The 22,180-nt window shown below is 44.4% G+C and overlaps 1 protein-coding gene across 1 annotated transcript in view; it reads left to right on the forward strand.

The window, feature by feature from the left end:
- The first annotated feature begins 462 nt into the window (after positions 1-462).
- Cyth3 (cytohesin 3) overlaps positions 463-22,180 on the forward strand; it is a 97,962-nt gene continuing 76,244 nt past the window's right edge. Inside the window, exon 1 of the mRNA XM_021651763.2 lies at positions 463-643. Within this exon, the coding sequence (XP_021507438.2) occupies positions 610-643 (34 nt within the window). The 5' untranslated portion in view covers positions 463-609. The remainder of the gene's footprint in view (positions 644-22,180) is intronic.

Below are 22,180 nucleotides of genomic sequence, written 5' to 3' on the forward strand. Positions count from 1 at the left end.
TCTCAACAGAAGAACTCTCCCCTCACACAGTCATTGCCGTGTGTATGTAACGTGTGGACGGCCACGCACGCTGAGGTCACAGCACAACTTTACAGAGTCAGTTCTTTCCTTTAAGTGGGGAGGGGGCAGTTGAGCCAGTCATGCCTTGCTTCTAGTTGTTTTCCCAGTCCGTGCTCGTGCGAGTAGCAACCCTAGCCGCCTGGTTTTGCAGAGTTCGGCTTCCCAGCGCTCCCGATCGGCAGGGCTGAGTCTCCAGGATGCTCTAGAGTGGGAGACGCGAGGTCGGTGGCAGGCTGCCGCGCTGCAGGATCCAAGTCTCGGGGCTGGCAGCTACTGCGGCGACTGCAAGGCCGGGCGGGGCCTGGGGGCGGGGCCGCTCGGCGCCGAGGCCCCGCCCACACAGCCAAGACGGGGCGTGGCCAGAGTCACGTGACGGCGCCGGAGCAGGGAGGCCCCGCCCGGCCCTCCGAGGAGGCCCGGCCGCGACCCGGGCCGCGCTCGCCGAGCAGCTCCTCAGTTCTCTCCGCGGCCGCCTCTCCTCGTCCCGGCTCCCAGCCCAGTCGCTCCCGCCGGCTCCGGGCTCGCCGGCTGGCGGGGAGCGGCCTCAAGATGGACGAAGGCGGCGGCGGCGAGGGCGGCAGCGGTGAGTGATGGAGGTGTGGCCGGCTCGCCGGGCGGCCCTGAGGCCGGGGGTCGCGCTGCCGAGAGCCCGGGCTCGAGGCGCGGGGCCGGGGCTGGGGCGCGCTGCCGGCGACCGTGGGGAGGCGCGCGGGGCGAGGCCGGGACGCGGGCTTCGCAGCGCCGGCGAGAGGACGTGTCGGGGACCGCGGGGTCGTCGCCCGGCGCGGTCGCGGGTCGCGGGTTCGAGGCCGGGATCCCAGCGGCGCAGCTCCAGGTCGCCGTTCCGAGATGAGGCCACATTGCGGGGCGACCTTCCCGGCGTCTCACTGCCAAGGGCGTCCACGCCCTCCCTAGTCCAGCTGTTTCGGACGGGCCCCTCTCCTTTTCAGCTCTCCTCAGGTGTCTGGAGCCCGTGGGAGGGGAAAGTTTTCAATTTGGACGTCTGGGAGGGGGTCCGGTCCATCGGGGGAGAGGAGGAAGGCTGGCAATCATGACCACGTCTCTGGCTTTTAGATCAGAAGTGTTCGCTGGGAATGGCTTAAACGACACGTTGGACAGACAGGCAGCTCGAGTCCAGGTCTGAGCATGCATTTTTATCAAATTGAAAAAAATGCCACAGAGGAAGGGGTGGGGGGTGAAAATAAAGAGGAGGATAAACAGCCCAATGATAGAATCCTTGTCTTACATGCCCAAAGCTCTGGGCTTGATCCCCGACACAAGCAAAAGGAAAATATAATTAAGAAATTAAAGGGATCAGGTGGGATCGCTCTAAAGCCGAGGGAGGGAACGCAGAGCCACAGCCAGCGAGGCTGGGAGACTGCAGGACGGGTGCTTCTGACACACACCCTTCCAGAGGCGGGTTATCAGCTTAGGCGTGTGTGCCTGACTTTGCGTTCCATCCTGCCGCAAATGTGGTGTTGGCTGCAAACTACCCAATGGAATACAAATTGCTGTTGTGTTGTCCTGTGGATTTGGTTTCCCAAACAATAGTGGAGTGGATCGTTGATTGAGAAAGCAAAGGGTTAAGTACCCATCATTTTAAACCAAACACCCCAAGTTGAAGCTGTCTGGACTTTGAGTAACGATCTTCCTTTTTGCTGACAGAATGATCAGAATTCCATGTAATAAGGGAGTGTTTAGGGGAAAAGAAAGTCTTAATTACAGTCTGCTGGAGCAGCTGCCTGTAAGAACCAGCAGCGTTGAAGACTTCCTGGTGGAGTGGCTAATCAAGGTGCCTTCTAGAATTCCACAGCTTTTCAGATTTTTTTTTTTTTCCTCTGTGAAAGAAATGAGGTGGCTGGGCTGGTAGGAAGTTGGCACTCCTCGTGGCATTTGCCAAGTTCAGTTCTCATAGTAAAAGCCAGGGGTAGCACCGTGGCACCGAGTGGGTGTTTTGTTTATGAAAAGAAAGAGCCCAGTTGCAAACCCTCCTACGTACCAGCTGCCGGTTTGAGACGCTGCATCCCTGCGGATGCCTTGCCTTTCGCCTGTATCACAGCCTGACCGCAGTAGTTTAGAAAAGACAGTGGCAATTTGTCATTGGAACCAGGGAGCTACCTGTGTTGGCGATTGCCTTGTAAGTCCTCCAGGTTCTGTGAGTCAACAAATGTGAAAGATGTGAAGGTACGAGCAGATACGGAGGGAAAAACTCAGAAGCAGATGTGTGTTTCAGCAGTGCATAGAATTGGAGAATTACAATAAAGCATGATATTAAATATCAAAAGGCTTAAAACTACCTCTGGACTATTAATATCTCCTCTGGGACTGTATCCCAGAGAAACACTCTTAAAATTAAAAAAAAAAAAAAAAGATGCTGCATTCCATGGGAAAAAGTTGAAAAAATTAGAAACAGTAATGCCTGTCAGGTAAGACTGCTTCAAGGAGACATTAGAAATAATTAAGGGGCCTGCTGTCAAGACAGCCTGACGGCCAGAGACTTCAGGAGCTGTGTGGTGGAAGGAGAGAACTGACGCCCACAAGGTGTCTTCTGACCTCCATAGGCAAGTTGCAACAAGCTTGCACACACACACACACACACACACACACACACTTAAAAACTATAAGAATTAAAAAGAATAAGAAGTTATTTTATACATTCTGGTCTAAACAGTGCAAACACTGGTATCATGGATTTTTCTCTTATATTTTTCAGGTTTCTTGAATAAGGATAACATGCATTGCTTTCAAATTTGAAAAAAAAAAAAAACCCTCAGCTTATAAAAGATGTGGATATTTGAAACGTCCAGTGTTGTTTAATTCACCTTCCTGCAACATTCAGTAACGAAGAGATTTGTTGATTTTTCTACTGAAATGCCAGTGTGCTAGGTGATAGAAAACAACTTTTAAACTTTTATTGACCCAGCTTATCAAATATCTTTCCTCCTTACATTGTGAAAAGAGACTTACAGACTTTTGGCAATCTTAGAGTATTTAATTTTAGTTTCACAGTTTTGAAATGTGAGTATGAACTTAATGGCTTCTGTATAACTCTTGATCCATGGAGGTTTGAGGTTATCATACATTTCCTTGTAGTAATTCCATTTCCATCAAAAAACAAAAAACAAAAAACACCTCATTTTCTCTAAAAAAAAAGAACTTAAAAAAACCCTCAGCCCTTTGATAAAACTGTTTCAGTTGCCAGGCAGTTACAAAGCATAGCAGTATTGGGCAGATCATTAGAGTATAGGAGAGACGTTTGCTCTGCATCTGGGAACTCAGTTTCAGCTTGTCTAGAAGATAAAAGTTAAATTTATTCCAATCGTAGTTATAGCAGAGGCCAAAGACAATTTAAAAGAGCTTTTTATTGTTAGTGTGTTGGTCAGGTAAAAAGGACTTCAGAAGTTGATTCCAGTTGCAGTTTTTATAATTGAACTTTTTGTCCAGGCTTCAATTATTTGTTCTTTGCAATGCAAGATAAGGAAAGGATGGCGCATGAATGGCTGGAAGGCGGTTACAAGGAGGAGCAAGTGGGGGTATAAGATTACAAGAACACATTGTTCTTTGTAACGTGTGCAGACTGTAGTTAAGGTATTTTTGCTTCCTTTGGCTCTTGGTGCCTTTCAGATTTTCTAGAACAGTTCTTGAAGTAGGCTGCTACTTTAAAAAGTTCCTGGCTAGTTTGGCTCCTTGCCACCACCTGATTTTTGAATGTGCCACTGGGGCAGATGAAGTGATGGGCATGAGCTGTGCCCAGCACTCCCTTCTGTGTTGATGCGGGTGAAGTTTGTACTCAAGTGCTCTGAAGCCCAGGGTACTCAGACATGAAAGTAAAGCCAGGCTGAGATCTTGCCTTCCCCGGCAGACAGGTGCTAAGCCTCAAGTGTGAAGACAGTGTTGGCAGGGTCATTTTAGCCTTTGCTGCCAGCACTGCCGATTAGTCACGGCTCTCAAGGTTTAACGTAGCCTGGGTCCTGTTGGCTGAGATCTGTTTCTTACCCTTCCCTTGGGGAGGGACTTCCTCCTGCAGGTGTATTTCCCAGACTGGGGGAGTGGTCTTTCAGGGCTGGGTTTGGCCAGTGGGAGTTTTTGGGGAGATTGGAGGCAGAAAGAAACCAGGTTCTCTCATAGCTGTCCTGCCTCAGGCAGTTTCTCTGCCGCTGCTCCCCCTTTAGGCTCCTTCTGCCATGGAGTCTCTGCTTCCCTAGCCTCTGTCCTTCCCAGCCTCCAAGCCCTGAAAATATCTTCTGCCTTCAGCCTTCTAACAGAAGGGCAAGCTTGTGACTCTTCCTGGTCTCTGGGTTGCCTTACTGTTTCCTGTTTTTCTGTCACATGTGTAACCAATTCCCTAGGCCAATTTCCCTCTACTTTAGAGCCTTAAAGAGATGGCTGTTTTCCCGTTTAGACTCTGACTACTGCAGCACTAGGCAGTAGCTTTTAAAATCACACTCTGAGTCCTTAGACCAACAATGCAGTTCTAGGCATGCAACATGGGGATGCATTTGTACTTGTGTGGGCAATAAGGACAAAAGATTATTCATTTGCCATCAATCTCCAACAGCAGGAGACTTGGGAGAATAAACACTAATGTAAGGGATAGTGACTAAAGTTACACAGTTGAGGAAAAGGCAGCTGCGTAGATACAGAAAGACCTCCATGAAGTTTTGTTAAGTTACAAAAGCAAAGTAGGAAAATATGCATTGTGCGCTTCTTTCTTTCTTTTTTTTTTTTTTTTTAGGGAAGTGCATGTATAGGAAAGAACATTTTTCTGGAAGGTTAAACAAGGAACTAAGAACAATGATCACCTGTTCAGAGAAGTTGATGAATTTAAGTTGGGAGGAAATGTTTCATTCGCTGCCTTTTTATTTCTTGAAATTGGATAAAGCTGAAATAAGTCTGTCTTCACCTTGCTAAAATTAGAAAACAAGTTTTAGGGAAAAAGATTATGCTGTGCTAGTCAGAAAACACCTTTTTTTTTTTTTTTCTTTTGTTTGTTTGGAACAGTGAATGCCTATAATCCCTGTGCTTGAAGGTTGAGGCAGGGGACTTGCAGTGAGTTTAAGTCCAGCCTGAACTACGTAGTGGGTCCTAAGGACTGTGTGGGCTACAGAATAAACCCTTTTTAAAACAAACAACAACAACAATAAAAAACTCTATCTCTACAAAGTCTGCTGTGGTGGAGTACACCTTTAATCCCAGTACATAAAGCAGAGGCAGGTGGATTTCTATGAGTTTGAGGTCAGCCTTATCTACAAAATGAGTTCCAGGAGAGCCAGGTCTATATGAAGAGACTCTGTATCAAAAATAAAACAAAAACAAAACCCCAAACAAAACAAAGAAGCACACACCTACCCCTATGAGACAAAGGAAAATACCCCCTTTTACAAAAAAGATTTATAGCTCAAAACTTTATTTTTTGAGAATATTTACATAAGATAAACTATTTATTAAATATAATACCAAGTGTTCCCAGCATGCACTCTTTGTATTTATAGGAAATTATCACCAGCCTGCTTTTGAGAAGCTTAAGAAATGAATGGCATAGGTGCTTTCAGACTATGCATTGAGCATGTTCTGGCAGTAATTCAGATATTGAGACAGCCCCTATGCATGGCACAAGGGCTGTCATCATGAGTAAAGCAGTGAATTTCCTGTGTTCATGGAACCTGCTGCTTGCACGGAGAAACAGATATAAAAAGGTAAATAGAGGGGCTGGAGAGATGGCTCAGTGGTTAAGAGCACTGTCTGCTCTTCCAAAGGACCTGGGTTCAATTCCCAGCACCCACATAGCAGCTCACAACTGTCTGATCTGACACCTTCATCCCAATACACATAAAATAAAAATTAAATTAAAAAAAGGCAAATAGATTTATTTCCAAGAGAATGGAAAATTATTCTAAATATGTTGAAAGAGATCAAGAGGTGACAAGGAGGGTGGTAGAGGTGGAGCATGGAAGTGACGGGGAGGTGGGAGAAAGCCCTTGGCCTCGTGGAGGAAGGACTCCTTCAGGGGCAGCCTGTGGGGTTGGTGATGCTGGCAGAGCCCAGTGTGTGGCTCAGAGCAACAGGCAACAGATTTTACTCACAGTGCAGGAAGCCTATTTGAAACAGGACAACAACATTAGATTATCTTTCAGTAATTTTATCTAATGTTTAGATAATATTCGTTGTCAAGTCCTGTCTCCTGAGGTTTACATATCTTAATTTATTCACTCTGGCAAATATTACCAGATATTTCTACAGATAGAAAAATGGGGGTAGAAAGAAAGCTAAATAGTTTGCTTCAGATTTCACAGCTGGTAAGTTGTGGCTCCATGACTTTTATCTGTGTTGTTTTTCTATATTCTGTTTTTTGTTTTGTTTTGTTTGAGACAGGGCTTCTCTGCGTAGCTATGCTTGTCCTGGAACTTCCTCTGTAGATTAGGCTGGCCTTGAGCTCATAGAGATCCACTTGCCTCTGCCTCCTGAGTGCTGGGATTTAAGTCGTGTGCCACCACCACCAGGCCTGAGTCCGTATTCTTGACCATTGCCACCTTGCCTTTTTAAGAAAGGTTCTCTGGGTTCCCGGTGAAGAATGGGCTGGAAGAAGATTGATGGTGTGGGGTCCACAGGGAGGCGTTGTCATGGTCCCAGTGATAGTTACACTAGCTTGCTGCTGCAGGGACATGCTGGTGAAAGGGGATGAAAGATATGTGTGAGTTATCGCCATACAAAAACAGTGTGGCAGTGCCCTAGAGGCAGAGGCGGGCGGGTCTCTGAGTTCCAGGCCAAACCAGCAAGCATACATGATGTTGCCATTGCTCAGAATTAGTATTACAGCCTTTGACAGTAGTGGAGTGACTGTAGGTGTCACTGCAGATAAGCCCTCCATGTTTCTGTGTGGCAGACGCTGGCCCTCCGTCTCCGTGTTCAGCACTGTCATCCTTCTGGTTGCTCCAGCCAGACTGTAGGGCGCTATCGTCCCTCTGCCTTAGCTTTCAGACACCCTTCCCCGCCCAAGCCCTCGGCAGCTCTGTTTATGCTGCAACCAGAGCATTCCCACCACTCACAGTCTGCCTTGCCCTGCCCTGCCCTTAACAGGACCCCTGCCTGCACACCTTGCCATGGCCCCGGCCTCCAGGGGGCTAAGGCTCTGTCTGTCAAAGGGGCAGCTTCAGAAAGGATGCCCAGGCTCTGTGGGCCACAGCACTGTCAGAAATCTTCCTCCTCCCCGCTTTACCAACCCTTTACTATATATATGTATGAATATATACATATGTATACACTAATTTATAAACTTCAATATATACTAAATAAGAAATCCATTTGTTCTCCTTAACCCCTTTTAGGTTGGTTTTTTGTTTTGTTTTTGAGACAAGTTCTCACTGTACATCCCAGGTTGTCCTTGAACTCAGAGAGACCTGCCTGCCTCTGCCTGCCAAGTACTGGGATTAAAGGCGTTTGCCACCACATCTGGCCCCGTATAGTCCAGCTCTTTAAAAAAAAATTTTTTTTTTTAAATTTATGTGTCCGTGTGTGTCTGTCTGTCTGTGGATCTGAAGAGGTCAGAAGAAAGTGTTAGATCTCCTGTAAGTAGAGTGAGCCTCCTGACCTGGGTGCTGGGAACTGAACTCGGGTCTGCAAGAACCACAAGTGCTCTTAGCTGCTGATCCATCTCAGCATTCTCCAGCTACCTTTTCATTTCACTCCAGTTACACTTCCGGGTCTCTTTGCCAGGTACACCGCTGCCTCAGGACCTTTCCCTTAGCTGCACCTGGTGCCTTGCTGATTTCATTCAGGATTTTAGGAATGCAATATCTCCTTGCCCCTGAGATCTCCTTCAGGACCCTATTTGAAACGTCACCCCAGTGTCAGTCTCCCCCTTTTCTTAGTTTACCTCTTCTGGTTCTATCTCTCTTAGTTCTTCATGCATTTGTTTATGTTGTACTTCTGTCATGGAATATAAATTCTGGCTGGGTGTGGTGGCTTACGCCTGTAGTCCCAGTACTCCAGGAGGCAGAGGCGGGCAGATCTCTGTAAGTTCGAGGCCAACCTGGTCTACAAAGTGAGTCCAGGACAGCCAAGGCTACGCAGAGAAACTTGAAAAACCAAATAAATAAATAAAGTGAAAAGGGGTATAGGATGTATGTATGAAGAAATATTATTTGCTGCTATGTCTTTAAGATCTAAAATACAGCTCTGTGCATCTGTGTAAATCAGGTCCTCAGTAAAATTATTTATTTATTTGGATATGGTGCATATGCATGTCTGTATGTAGAGGTCAGAGGCTGATGTCTGATTCTCTGTCTCTCTTTCTCACATACACACACATACACACACAGACCTACATTAAAAAAAAAAGAGGGAAGGAGAGGGAGAGGATAGAAAGGATGGGGTTACAACAAGGATGTAAAGAGAATAAAGAATATAATAATAATAAATCAATTTCAATAAAAGGAAAGAACTATACAAAGGCTCTCCACTTTACCCTTTAAACATTTATTTTTATTTCATATTTGTGTTTACATTAGTGTGTATCTGTGTACCATAATACATGCAGTGCCCACCCAGGCCAGTAGAGGATGCTACTTCACCTGGGACTGGAGTTGTGAGCCACCATGTGGGTGCTGGCAATTGAACCTAGGTCCTCTGGAAGAGCAGCCAGCGTTTTTCATGTCTGAGCCATCTCTCCAGCCCCTGCTGTTATTGAGAAAACTGCTCACAGAACCCAGGGCTCACCGGTTGGCTGTTGAGCTCCTGGGGCTTGCCTGTCTCTGACTGCCCAGCACCAGGCCTGCCCACATGTAGCGTCGTGCCCAGCCTGGGGTCTCAATGGGAGGTCCTCAGTCTTGTGCAGCAGGCACTTCATCAGGTCTCAAGTATTTTCAAGTCAGTTGTGGTTACAGTTGTGTAGCAAGCTCTCTGGTCCTATTCTCTATTAGTCAGATGGTTAAAGGTAGCCATTAAAATTTGCTGTGGGGCTCTGTGGTATGTTTTTCACGCTTGGACATAGGTTTGTATTTGTGTAAGTCTCCTTTTTAATGCTAAAACTAGTGTCAACCGTATGGATGCTTGGCAGCTTGCACGTAAATGTACGATGACCCGCGCACATGGTACAGACTCTTGTTTTGTTAGTTTCTCTCACATTCTGTCTTGTCCTGTGTTGAACTCTGACATGTTGCTTTTCTATTGATGTGGTTACAGACAACTCTGAGCCGAGCTCTGCGAGCATGTGTCTTCTCATAAGCCAGTGAGGCTCTCTGGGTCTGTTGTTGCTGGGTCTGCGTTGACATCACAGTTGCTGGTTTTGGGCCTGCTTTCGGTTTTCCTAGATTCCAGCAGACTGCCTTCTCGTTAGGAGCTTGTGGGTGCTACTCTGATTTCCCAGTAGCCTCAGCATGTTAATCCACACTCGTGTTCAGGCTCTTAAATGCCAGCCTGTTTCAGGAATATGATACACTGCTGTGCCTTTCTCTCTCTCTCTCTCTCTCTCTCTCTCTCTCTTTCTTTCTTTCTTTCTTTCTTTCTTTTTCCTTCCTCCCTTCCTTCCTTCTTTCTGAGTGTTCGTCTGGATGTTTATCTGCACAACAGAAGAAAGTGTTGAGTCCCATTATAGATGGTTGTGAGCCTCTGTGTGAGTGCAGGGAATTGAACCTAGGACCCCTGGAAGATCATCCATTGCTCTAGCCCCATAGCTGTGACTCTTGTTGCTTTTCTAGCAGTGAAATGTGTCTTAAAGGTTCACATGGACACTGACAGCTTGGAGGGGTTAGCAGTTGCAGGAACCGCAGAGTTGAAGATGACTGGCTTTTTAGCTTATGTTTGTAGGCTTACAGAGCAGAAGAGAGGGTTCATGTGTTTGTTTTGTCAAAAAATGTCTTGGCCTTCTCCACCTTCACAGGCTGTTTTCACTGAGTGTGCAGTTGTAGATTACCAAGTTCATTCTCCAGGCGCTGGGACAGGACCATTTCACCCTTTACCACGGGCTGCCGGTGCCTTTGTGGAGAAGTCACTGAGTCTCACCGCTCCTTTGAAGCTAGTATGTCTCTTTTTCCAGTTCCCCTTTCCGCCGTCTTCCTGTTCACCTTTCCGCTGTGCTGGCCCGGAGGTCGACCTCTACTCTGCTCTGCTTGGGATAACTCGCTGCCACTGTTCTTCTTTCTGGTAGGGCCATGCCAGGGCTTGATCTTAAATGAGATGAGCAGACTTCTTGGTCATTGTCTCTTCATTGAGTCCTTCTCCTGGAACTCTGATTACATGCAATTAGATATGTCTTCTGGGTTGTTATGTGTCTATCTGAGAGTAGGTTTTTTTTTGTGTTTCATTATTTAAAACACACACACTCTGTGTCTGTCCGTGTGTGTGTGTGTGTGTGTGTGTGTGTGTGTTTAGGGAGTGGTGGTAGGTCTCTTCACCATGTGTGTCTTGGAAATCAGCTCTGGTTGTTAGGTAGGCAGGTTTTGGCTGTTTGGATCTGCTGTTGAAATGGAAGCCTTGTAGTGAGTAGCATAGAGGGGACCAGAGAGGTCAGAGCTGAGGGAAGGAAAGGTAGGGGTTTGCATGCATGTGTGCCTTCGTGCTTGCAAGTGAGAGAGAGAGAGAGAGAGAGAGAGAGACAGAGACAGAGACAGAGACAGAGACAGAGAGACAGAGATGGGGAGAGAGACACAGAGAGAAAGTTTTGGCATAGGCCAGGAGGGGGTGTTAGCTGTCTGGGAGCTAGAGTTACAAGGCAATTGTGAGCCACTACAGTTCCTGATAGCTATTGGGATCTGAACTTTGACCCTTTGCAAAAGCAGTTAGTGCACTTAACTGCTGAGCCATCTCTCCAGCTCTTTTAAAGTAAAAAAAAAAAAAAAAAAAAAAAAAAAAATTAAAGTAGACTTTATCAATCTACACTAATGTCTGCTGAAGGTACATAAAATATTTTGACCTTTTGGGAAAACAGTAAATGATTTAAGTAAGTGTAGAAAATACTTCTTGTCTCCATCTGACTTTTGAAATTAACTGTGCTCTTAAACTTTATAGCTGATGTCTGGCTCTCAAATGGCATGATAGGATAGATTCTGGGATTCAGAAAAGTTACATACTCTGCCTGGACACAGTCCGGTAGCTGTTTTAGTTCGGATAAATGTCTTTCAGCCCTATGTAAATATTAGGAGAGACTCACTCCCGTCAACTCAGTTGGCCAAGATGGTTCTATAATTTACTTTCACAGAGTAAATTGACTTTCTCGGCTGCCTCAGTTCTAGTAAGTCACTAGGAGCTCTGTTCAAATAAGGGACAGTGAAACTCCTGCTGAAAGCTCTCAGCTGGGCTGTTGTCGGGAGCTGGCCTCTCTTTTTTTTTTTTTTTTTTGGACAAACTTACTCCTGTAATTGATATGTAAAATGAACAGTTTACTATAAACTAAGCATTTTGATGATGACTGAAAAGTCGTTACTGATTCCCCTTCCCCCATTTTTGTTCAGACGTTTGGCAGCAGAGAGAAAGCAGTCTTACTGTTCTCTAGTAGTTTCTGCTTCATTTTCATGGGAACATACACTATTCCCCGTTTACTTTGGACAGCGCCGCTTCCTATTTCTGTGCACAGATGCATATGAAACCCATGCTCTTGGAGTGGCGCGTGCGGTCCCTTGAGGATTCTCGGAAGGAGGAAATGGGTTGACCTATTTGGTTGCTATGAAGTAAAAACAGTCTTGTTTTCTTTCTTTTTTTCGGTGAACATCTGGGTTGCATTTATTATTTCACATTCTGGAGGTTCTTTAAAAACCACAATTTGATAATATGAGGGTTCATTAAAGCAGTAACTATTTAGCTATTTCTAGAGTTGATTTAAATAATAGGGTGGCTGATGGAATTAAGTAATTTTTTTTCTTTTCTATAAAGCAATACCTAAATAGTGCTCTGTTATTTGAAACCGTGGGATCATGAGAGGAGGCTTGAGCAGCCTGTTGATTCCTCTGTTCCCTGTTACTGTGTAGCTTGGGATCGCTGCTGTGTTGCTGTGCTCTCATAAGTCCACCGTCTTCCTTGTGTGCAGAACCAGGGAGTTTACAGAAGCTGTCTTCCCACAGGGGATAGGGTCTTCATCACCACAGTCTGATAGTGTGGGTAGGCTCCCTCTCCTTATCACCAGTTCCCAGGGAGGAGGGCCAGCCTGAAGGGCGATTGGTAGAGGGGTTTCTTGAGGGGGGTTCCTGTGTTAAATAACTATAGGAGGCTATATAAAATGAAGTCTCACACTGGGCTTTATTGAGCCGTGATGCAAGCCAGATTCTAGGCATGGTGTCTTTTATGCCCATTGAGTTCTAAGCCCATACACTTTTGGATGATGGATTTTGCTGACTTTCCCCCTTGTAGCATCACTGTCTCTATACTTCCTGTCACATAGGGCAATAAATTCCTTATTAGAGTGGCCAGGAAGAGGTGTTGTTTCTAAGAGCCAGAGGTGACTGGCCTGAGGCTGTGGGCAGCTGTACGTTTCCTTCTTTCTCACTGAGCAAGGATCACACTGCTGTAGATTGCAGAGAGAAAAGCAGCTTCCTTTTCTGTAAGTATTCAATTCATCATATAGATTTGTCTTGTTAAGAATTGAGCTAGGTTATATTTTCTTTTTGAGATTAACACTTTGTTCTTCTGTATGAAATGTATAAACAAAATTATCTTTTTATAAGCTTAGAATATATTTATCGTTGCATGTGGCAGGCTTTTATGATTACAATTCTTTCAAGCATAAATATTTTTTAAATGCAGTAAGGAATAGTGTGCTGTCACTGACAACATTCTATGAGAAGACAGGTCTCCCTTTTAGTTCTTAGCAGAGAGGAAATAAAAAAAATGATCAAGAATGCCTTTTGCCAAGTTTCACTAATTAGATTAAGTCTTTTTTTTTTTTCAGTTGAGGAAAAAATCAGACAAATGAATTCATTTTTGCTTGTGTTGGAGTATGGGAAAATAGAGGGTTTAGCGGCTTTTAAACCTTTGGCCTGTTCACATGACAAGGCTGTATATCCCAAGTGTGGGAGGCTGAGTGATTGCAGACTTTTAATTCAATACATACTGCATTTCTGAGAACATGAATGATTTGAGAAGAAAATGATGCCTTTCATTGCCATATAGAAAGAGAATCTTCACATGGGACAAACCATGATTCTCAGGAATCATGGGCTATCTGTGCCTCCCAAAGTAACATGATTCTAAAGTGTTGCTTTCTGCTTTTTTTTGGGGGGGGGGCAGCTTCTGAGACAGGATTCCTCTGTGTAGCCTTGGCTGTTTTTAGACTCTCTTTGCAGAACAGGCTGATCTCAAACTCACAGAGATCTGCCTGCCTCCCTCCCATCCCCCCAGTGCCGAGTGCTGTGACTACAGGCATGTGCTACCACGCCTGGTGCTTTCTGCTTTTTAAAAGTTTGTTTCTTGCCATGTTACCCTGGCTATTTTATTTTTCACCTAAAATAGGGGCTAGGCTCCATACAAGTCAAGTAGGTATTAGAGTGTGTGTGGGTACCTGCCCTTCTTTTCCTTCCGTCTGCTCTTTGCATACTGTGTCTCTTGCTCCACAGACCTTGTCCCATGGCCTTCACTCCTGATGACAGCAGTTAGAGGAGCAGAGTCCAAAGTAGGACATACGTGTCCCACCCTCATTTGGCTGCTGGGGGTACAAGTTGTGTTTCATAAAATGCCTACTAATGTTGCTGGACAAGCAGAACATGACTAATTTTTCTTTTTAAGTCTGGAAAGAACATAAGACTCCCCCTGGGACTCTGCCGCCATTAATGCCTTGGCGTTTAGCGTTTAGATCTTACGTCTCTGTTGACCTTCACATGCCTCTGCCTTTCTCCTTCACAGTGGGGGAGAATTGAACTTGCTTGTCTTGCTGTCAGCTAGTATGGATTATTGTGGTCTTGCCTCTGAAGAGCGGTGGAGACTATTTATTTTAGAAGTCTTTTCACGAGTTCTACTTCAGAAACTTATTTCTTTGACTTTTCCAATTTACCTGTGAAGGCTTTTGGTAGAGTAGAAAGGAATTTGGTTTGGCTAGGGGTGTAGCCCTTCATGTTTGAGCCCTCGCCTGCCCCAGTTCACAGGTCAAGCAGAGTGAGCCGGAGCTGCCTCTGCTTTAAGCCTGCAGGAAAACCTTATGATTGGCAATATAATTAGCGTAGTTTTTCTCTCCGAACTTCGTATTTTGAAAGTATTCAAATACACATTTTTTGAAAGAATGGTACAATAAATACATTGAGCAGTTAAGTTCAGAATCAGTTTGGTCAAATTTCATTTTATGGTCTCCTCCTCTTAATAATTATAGTTTCACGAATTGCTGAACTTTTGTTCATTTTATTCCTTTTCATATAACTTAAATGGTGTGTGTGTGTGTGTGTGTGTGTGTGTGTGTGTGTAGGAGCTATTATGAAAGTAACTTACAAGCACCATTACGTTTTCTCCTTAAATACTTTGGTTTGCTGTGGGAATGCTTCTGTAGACCCACAGCTGTGGTTCCACCTAAACAGTAACAGCGATTCCTGATGGGCACCAGGGCTCACACTTGGGATCTCAGCACTTGGGAGGCCGAAGCAGGGTGCTGCCTGTGCTACTCTAGTACATTTTAGACCAGCCTGGGCAGGGGGACAGAGTCAGACTTTGTGTCACACACACACACACACACACACACACACACACACACGAGAGAGAGAGAGAGAGAGAGAGAGAGAGAGAGAGGGAGGGAGGGAGAGAGAGAGGGGGGGAGAGAGAGGAACTCCATAGTATTTCACAGGTCATCCAAATTCAGTTTTCCCTGATTATTCTCAAGATGTCTTTCAAACTATTTTTTTTCTAAACATTATTTATTCATTTTATGTGTATGGGTGTTGTGTCTGCATGTTCATTTATGTACTACATATGTACCTGGTCCCCGTAGAGGCCAGAAGAGGATGTCGGATCCCTTGGGACTGGAGTTACAGACGTTGTGAATTGCCATGTTGGTGCTGGCACTCTAACCTGGGTCCTCTAGAAGATCAGCCACTGCTCCACCATTCATTTTTCTTACATATTTAGGTTCTAATTAAGATTTACATCATATAGTTAGTCTCTTTCAGTTTTCCCACTTTTTTTGATGAGTATAGCCTAATATTCTTTGCATAGTATAGACTAGATTATGCACATGAGCAAGAGAGAGATGTATGTTAGTTTCTTTAATGCCACTTTCATTACAAATATGTTAAAATAATCTTATTAATTCAAGGTCAAAGTTGTATTTATTTTTTTGTGTTATTTGTGGTAAATGTGATTCAAGTTGGTAACCAAGGAAGTGACTAAATGGCTTAGATGTCAGTGGCCCATGTGTGTGGGTGAGCTTGGAACCTCTGTGCACAATGGTTTGTTAGATCCACACCCTTAAGAAGGTGATTACCCGTCTGGCTTAACATAGTAAAGATTTTGTTTTGTTTCAAGACGGTGTTTCTCTGTGTAGCCCTGGTTGTCCTGGACCAGGCTGGCCTTGAACTTACAGATATCCACCTGCTTCTGCCTCCCCCAGTGCTGGGATAACAGGCACGTGCCACCATTCCACCTCACAGTAAAGATTTTATTTGCATATTTGGCCAGGGTTTTATAATGAAATAAACTATAGGATTGGAGAATTTAGACAAACTGTAGTTATAATATACAAAAGAGATGCTTTGCCGTTATATCCTTGGCTACAGAACAAACTTGAACTCTCTGGAATGAGTCTGTCTTCCATTCCTCAGCGCTTTCCTGAAGGCTTTTTTTTTTTTTTTTTTAAAGAAATTAACTTTAGCTGCAGCTGAAGCCAATACAGGATCCAGCTGTAACTTTTTGTTGTTGTTCTTACATCCGGTGATGGTCATAGCAAACTCATTGTATGAAAATTCAATAAAGGAAAAGGGCAGGGTGGGAAAAAAATGACACCCTATAAAAGCATTCAAGAAATAGCAACAGGATCTAGGAGTCTCCCTTTCAGATGGCTGATTTAAATTCCATTCTGAAGTATTAATTCTGTTTGTGACTAGTCTAGTAGGCGTTTTAGGTTTTTTCCCTTTTAATATTATGCACACACCATGTAGCCAGAGAGTGTGCGTGAGGCTGACACATTTTCAGTGGGAGGCAGAAAATAGTAACATGTGAGAACCTGGAGGACCCAGCTTGTTCCTCCTGTAAAACAGAGTGAGAATTCTTCAAAATACTGTATATGCTCAGGGTGGGGTAGAGGCAGTGTCGCTCCACTAAAGAAAGCCAGGTTCTCTTTCGTGTTTTTTTTCCTCCTATGTGTACATGTACCATCAAGCCATTAAGTTCCGAATCAGCAGTTCAATCAGAAGTTTAATTTGATTGTATTTGTTTCAGTCTACCTACTAGAAAGCCGTTGTGACTTGGTGTCTTTTAAGGACCAACATAGATTGTCACCCTGTAGCTGAAGGTAAATAGTTTTGTGATTAGTGGGCTGACTGATTAGTGATTTTCACACCTTTGTGCATCTTGGACATTTTTCTATGTGTGTGTGAGTGTATGTGTGTGAGTGTGTGAGTGTGAGTGAGTCACAGTTCTCATATTTCTTCTAACTGTAGCCAGACATCCTGTTTGGGGGCTATTTGAGACCAGTTCTGCTGTGAAGAAGTCATGCGGTCTGTGGAAGCCTTTAGTTGTTCTTAGATTTGATTTTATAGGCAGGTTTCCTTGAAAATCCCTGTGCACTATTTTTAGATCTACATTTCTGTGGTTCAGGGCATTAGGAACACATACATGTTAGCACAGAAATGTTCACTATCTAAAGCTTTAGACTTTCTGGAAAAGCAAGCTAGCGGTGCTTTCGTGGATGTCATGGACTAGCTCCCAGTGCTGGCCATCTTTAAGGGCAGAGAATCTACTTGCTAGAGTATTGCTGGGTCTGTGCCAGCTCAGGCAAGAGTTTTCAAGTCTCCTCTCCTACTGTGTAGTAGGAAGGGCCCTGTTTCCTTGGTCCTCATAATAAGCTTCATTTTCTGCCTCCCACGGAGAGGTGTGTTTTCTTTTTTAAAATATTTATTTATTTATTTATTATTTATTGCAATTTATTCAGTTTGTATCCTGGCTGTGGCTCCCTGCCTAGTTTCCTCCCAGTCCCGCCCGCCCTCCCTCCCTCCCTCCCTCCCTCCCTCTCTCTCTCTCTCTCTCTCTCTTCTCCTCCTATGCCCCTCCCCCAGTCCATTGATAGGGGCGTTTTCAAAACTGAGATACTTCCTGCAAGTCTTCCTCACTTCTTGCCTCATTAATGTTCTCCTACCTTGTTTGTTTGTTTAAATTTAGAATGGTCTGGTAGCTTATAAACTTACTTAGAAATGATTGATTTGCTGATTTTAATAGCGTCAAAGATCTATTAGAAGTTTTAGATCTTACAAACTAACGGGAATCAGTGCTGTAAAACACCTCCCCCCTCATTAAGGGCTAAAATTAACATCATAACAGTAATGTTTGGTGGGGAACACACTATTAGATTTGGTCTGAAAGGTGTTAGGCACACACTCCACCACTGAATTGCATTCCCAGCCCATGAATGTCACCCTCTTAAAGTATGCAGTTGCGGGCAGGGTGGAGGATGTAGGATGTAGAAGGGCTCAGGTGGTGCAGAACACTTTCATAGCATGAATGGATTCAAGTATTTCATCCCTAGTCTTGCATAAGCTGGGGTGGGCAAGTAGGAGATAGTAGCATTGTAAGATAAGTTCTAGATATCATGTACTTGAAATTCATCAGCTTTAGTTTTTATCTCATTAGGTAACTGAGGAGGTGGCCATGTTAATCAGCTCAAATGAGAATCATCTCACAATATATATGTATGTCAAATAGCTCTTTGAAACAGGGTATCGTTGTGTAGATTAGACGGACTTGTACTGGCATAGAATTCCCTGCCTCTACCCCCAGGGTCTAAAGCTGTGTGTCACTACACACATCTGATACATAGGATGAATTTATTTGTCAATTATGCTGTAATTTAAGTGGAAAGAGAGAAGTACAAGGAAAGACCCTTTTGCAGAGGGCTAAGCCGTTAGAAGGAATAAGAAATTGGAAACCTACAAACAGATCAAACAGAATGAAGGTTATTATTTTTTGATATAGTTCTTTTGTAGCCAAGATGGGCTTTGAACTGCTCCTCCTGCCTCCACCTCCAGAGTGGGATGACAAGCTTGTGCCACCACGATGGTGTGAGAATGGGGATGTAGAAGAAGGAGGAAAGGCTCTTGGCAGCCCCTTGCAAGGCTAAGCTTGGGCAAGAGTGGCAAGTGTGGGAATTGTTTCACACACAAACTGGATTCAGAAGGCCATCTGGAAGCCATTGTGCCCTTCCCCACACTCTTCCCTCTGTTCACTCCTTTTCCTCTATTAAGGACACAGTTGATATTTATTCTTAGGCAAACATTTCTCTATAAAAATTGAATTCCCTGTTTGGAGGAAAATTGGGGCTCTCTGGACATATCCTGATAACCCAGACAGTGTTGTTTTTATTTTTGCTTTCTGAGGGCTTCTGAACCCACCAGCCCTTTTCTGACCTTTCACCATGCTGGAAGGCAGTGGCTAGGCTTTGCTTGTGAACCTCGAAGTTAATGCACCTTCTCACTCAAAATACAAACTCAAGAGGGAAATCTGAGAGGAGACATTTGCTACAACACTGAAGTATGCCATGTAGTTAAGTCCATCTCACTTTCAAATGAGTGCAGATGGTGAGGATATCTAGATGGGTGGAAAAACCCAGCAGCATGAGAGAGAATTTAATGCAAAATATTTTTAGAAAGAATAGCTGGTCCAAAAGAAGGAGCATTGAGAGGATGGATGAACACTTTAGAAAATGCTCCTTGGCAACTTGCAGGGAAATAAGTGAAGAGGCACTAGAATTCCTCCATGTTCCCGTCTTCCTTCCTCTTGAATCAGCAGCTTCCGATAGAAGTGATTGAGAGAAGAAAAGTGAGGAGCTGAATCATGAGAGGTGGGATCGAGGTGAGGAGTGTTAGGCCTGACTCACTCACTCTGTTCCCTAAGCGTTCAGTGCAGGTTGCACGAAACGATGTAACTGTGGCATGGACTCTGCTAATTTGGGAAGAAGAAAGGCTGGGTGATGGCTCCCCAGTGACTCAGGGCAGCCAGGGGTGGTTTGTCCCTGCACAGCGATTAGCGTCAGGAGCCGCTGGCCTGGGAGGCCAGAGGACACATGTGGGCTCCATATGCTCAGGACTGCTAAGGCTCTCTTCATGCATTAGCCTTTCCCCTGGAGCAGTGGGCAGGGTTCCAGCCACCTGGAGTGGAAACCAGGTCAGAGTTAGGTACAGACATCAGGATCCAGAATCAACAGGACAGGTTTACCTAAGGAGACTCAGAGACACTGAGTGTCTGAGGGGCAAAGTTGGACCACCCCAAGAGTGCTTTGTGTTTAGGTGTACACAGCCCCTCCCGCTTATTCTTAAGAGGTAGGAAAGTAGACCAACCAGACACAGTGACCCAAGCCTGTGATCCCAGCACTCCTGGAGGCAGAGGCAGGCGGATCTCTGTGAGTTCAAGGCCAGCCTGGTCTGAAAAACAAGTCCGGGACAGGCAGGGCTAGACAGAGAAACCCTGTCTCAAAAACAAAAAGTAAAAGAAAAAAGAAAATAAGAAAAGTAAAACAAAACAAACCCCACCAAACTTGGCAGTGTACCAAGCAGGGCCAGCCACTCTGTTTGGGGGGAAACTTGGGCATGGAAACCATTGTTAAATAATAATAGAAAGAAACAGTCTGCTGCCAAAATAAAGTAAAGGGGGATGTAGATTTTGAGATGTGATACTAAGAAAAAATGAACTATAGAAACTTGAGAAAAAATTTAGGTAAAAATGTACTTTCTATTGATTTTAATAAAATAGAAGATGTGGATTAAAAGATAAAAAGGGGTTGGGGCCCGGCGATGGAGCAGTAGATGAGAGTGCTTGGCTCCTGCAAGGTTCTTGCACCCTCTTCCCATGGCTCCACTACCTGTGACTCCAGCTCTGTAGGCTCCAGCGCCCTCTTCTGGCCACCATGGACACTGCATACATGTGGCACAGGCATGCTGTGTGCCTGTACATACGAACTTTAAAACCTTTTTTTTTTTTAAATGAAAAAGACCATGGGCCAAGTTGAAAACTAGTTGATTGAGAGACAGAGTTATGAAGTGAAATGAATAAGCCAAGAGAAAGAAAATAATATTACTAAATGTAGTTGCAGAATTTTAAACTCTACTAGGATCCACGAGGAAGAAAATTGGCCATGTGGGAAGTTAAATTACTGCTGTGATCTAAATAAGTATTGTTCCTGAGAAGAACCAAAACAAAACAGAAACAGTAATCATAGGTACAATGGAAAAAGTACCTTTGAGTTGAAAGAAAAACACCAGATGCTTTTGTATAATCAGTGGGCTTATTCTGCATTAGTTGAAATTAGTAGAAAGACATATTCTGATGAAAATCTTCAGTTTTAAGGATAAAGTACTTTAAAGTAGCTCAACTAAAGCAAATGTATTTGTGGGAGTTACTTAGGAAGGGGCCATTGGGATGCTCTTAGATTTGCTATGACATTGTTGGATAGAGTAAGGCTGAGAGTTTTGAGGGGAAAAGATTATATTCAAGAATCGATCACCCTAAGTTTTAATTTGTGAAGAAAACAGAAAAGAGCTCTCTGAAAAGGCAGAAAGGCAGAGAAGGTAGAGCTGTGGGAGTGGGCGATGATTCAGTCCATGATGTCCTTGTGTAAACATGAGGAGCTGCGTTTGATTCCCAGCATTGATGCAGAATGCCAGGTGCGAGGCTGCCTCAGTCACCCAGTGCCTGGGATACAGAGAGGCCCTAGAGCTCACTTAGCCAGGGTAGCCTATGAGAGAGCCTGTCTCCACGAAAGACGGAAGCGAGGAAAGTGCACCCTACATTGACCTCTGTTTTCCGAATGTGTGCACGCCTGCACACATGCACACACAAAGGGTGAAGCTAGCATGTGGGCTTCAGTGGGAGTTCGGCCTTCCTTGGACTGAAAAGACACCAGCATCTTTCGGTTCAAGGACATGGGGTCCCCCTGCAATCTTCCTGATGCCATTTGTGAGGGTTTTTGTTTGTTTGTTTGTTTGTTTTTGTAAAAAGAAACAACTTTTTTCATAGATGCAGGCACTCAACTGAAAGACTTAATTGGTGTGTCTGGAAGTTCTCCTTCCATAAAGTCTGAAATGGGAGGATTACTTGTAGCCAGCATTCAAGGTCAGCCTGGACAACGTAGTTAGAATCTGTCTTATTAGTGGCAAAAAAAGTTGAAATAATTTAAATGAGAAAGTTATGATATTCAAAACACAAAACCAAAATACTGTCATTGAAATTTAAACCTAAATTTGTCTAATTATAAACTTAACCATGAGAGTGAATTCTGTGAGAAGGTAAAACACGGTGAGCGCCTGGTTCTTTACTAACTAGTCTAAGAAAGTGAAATGGGCGCTAGAGAAGCTGACGAGTTGGTGGTGAAGATGGGTCAGGAAATATTAGAAGAAGTAAGGACCCAGATTTGGTTTTGCTTTTGATATTGATAATTACAAAAATATGATAGTAGTGTGGCCTAAAAAACAATATAAAGGGAACAACTAGAAAAGGCAACATAAGATGAAGGTATTTTACATCAGAGGAATAAAGCAGAAACGATTACAGGGTCAGGTCCTACCAGGCAAAAGCACTGTGCTCTCTCTTCTCCCTCTATTCGTTCAGAGCATAGCTAGAGACTTTGACTAGGTTTTAGAGATTTCGTGTGCTTGCTTATGTGTTGTGGATTCATGTCTTTGAGTGTGAAGACCAGTGGTCAGCATCAGGTGACTTTCTCTGCCACTTTTCACCTTTTTGAGACAGTCTTGTTGACCCTGGAGCTCATTGGCCAGACTGACTGGCCAGCTAATTCTGGGATGTTCCTGTTTCTAATCCCCCTCCCCCCCCACCGCACTGGGGTAATGGAGGTGTGTGGCTGCTCCATGCTGGAGATCTGAGCTTGGGTCATGCTTGTGCAGCAAGCGCTTTTCCTGGTGCAGTTATCTCCCCAGCTCTGATTTAGGGAGTCTTTAAGCAGGTGTCTTTTTGTGCAGATTGTTAATGGGAGACATGGAATTTACTTGTTTAG

Source organism: Meriones unguiculatus, chromosome 15, assembly GCF_030254825.1.
Source record: "Meriones unguiculatus strain TT.TT164.6M chromosome 15, Bangor_MerUng_6.1, whole genome shotgun sequence".
NCBI lineage: Eukaryota > Metazoa > Chordata > Mammalia > Rodentia > Muridae > Meriones > Meriones unguiculatus.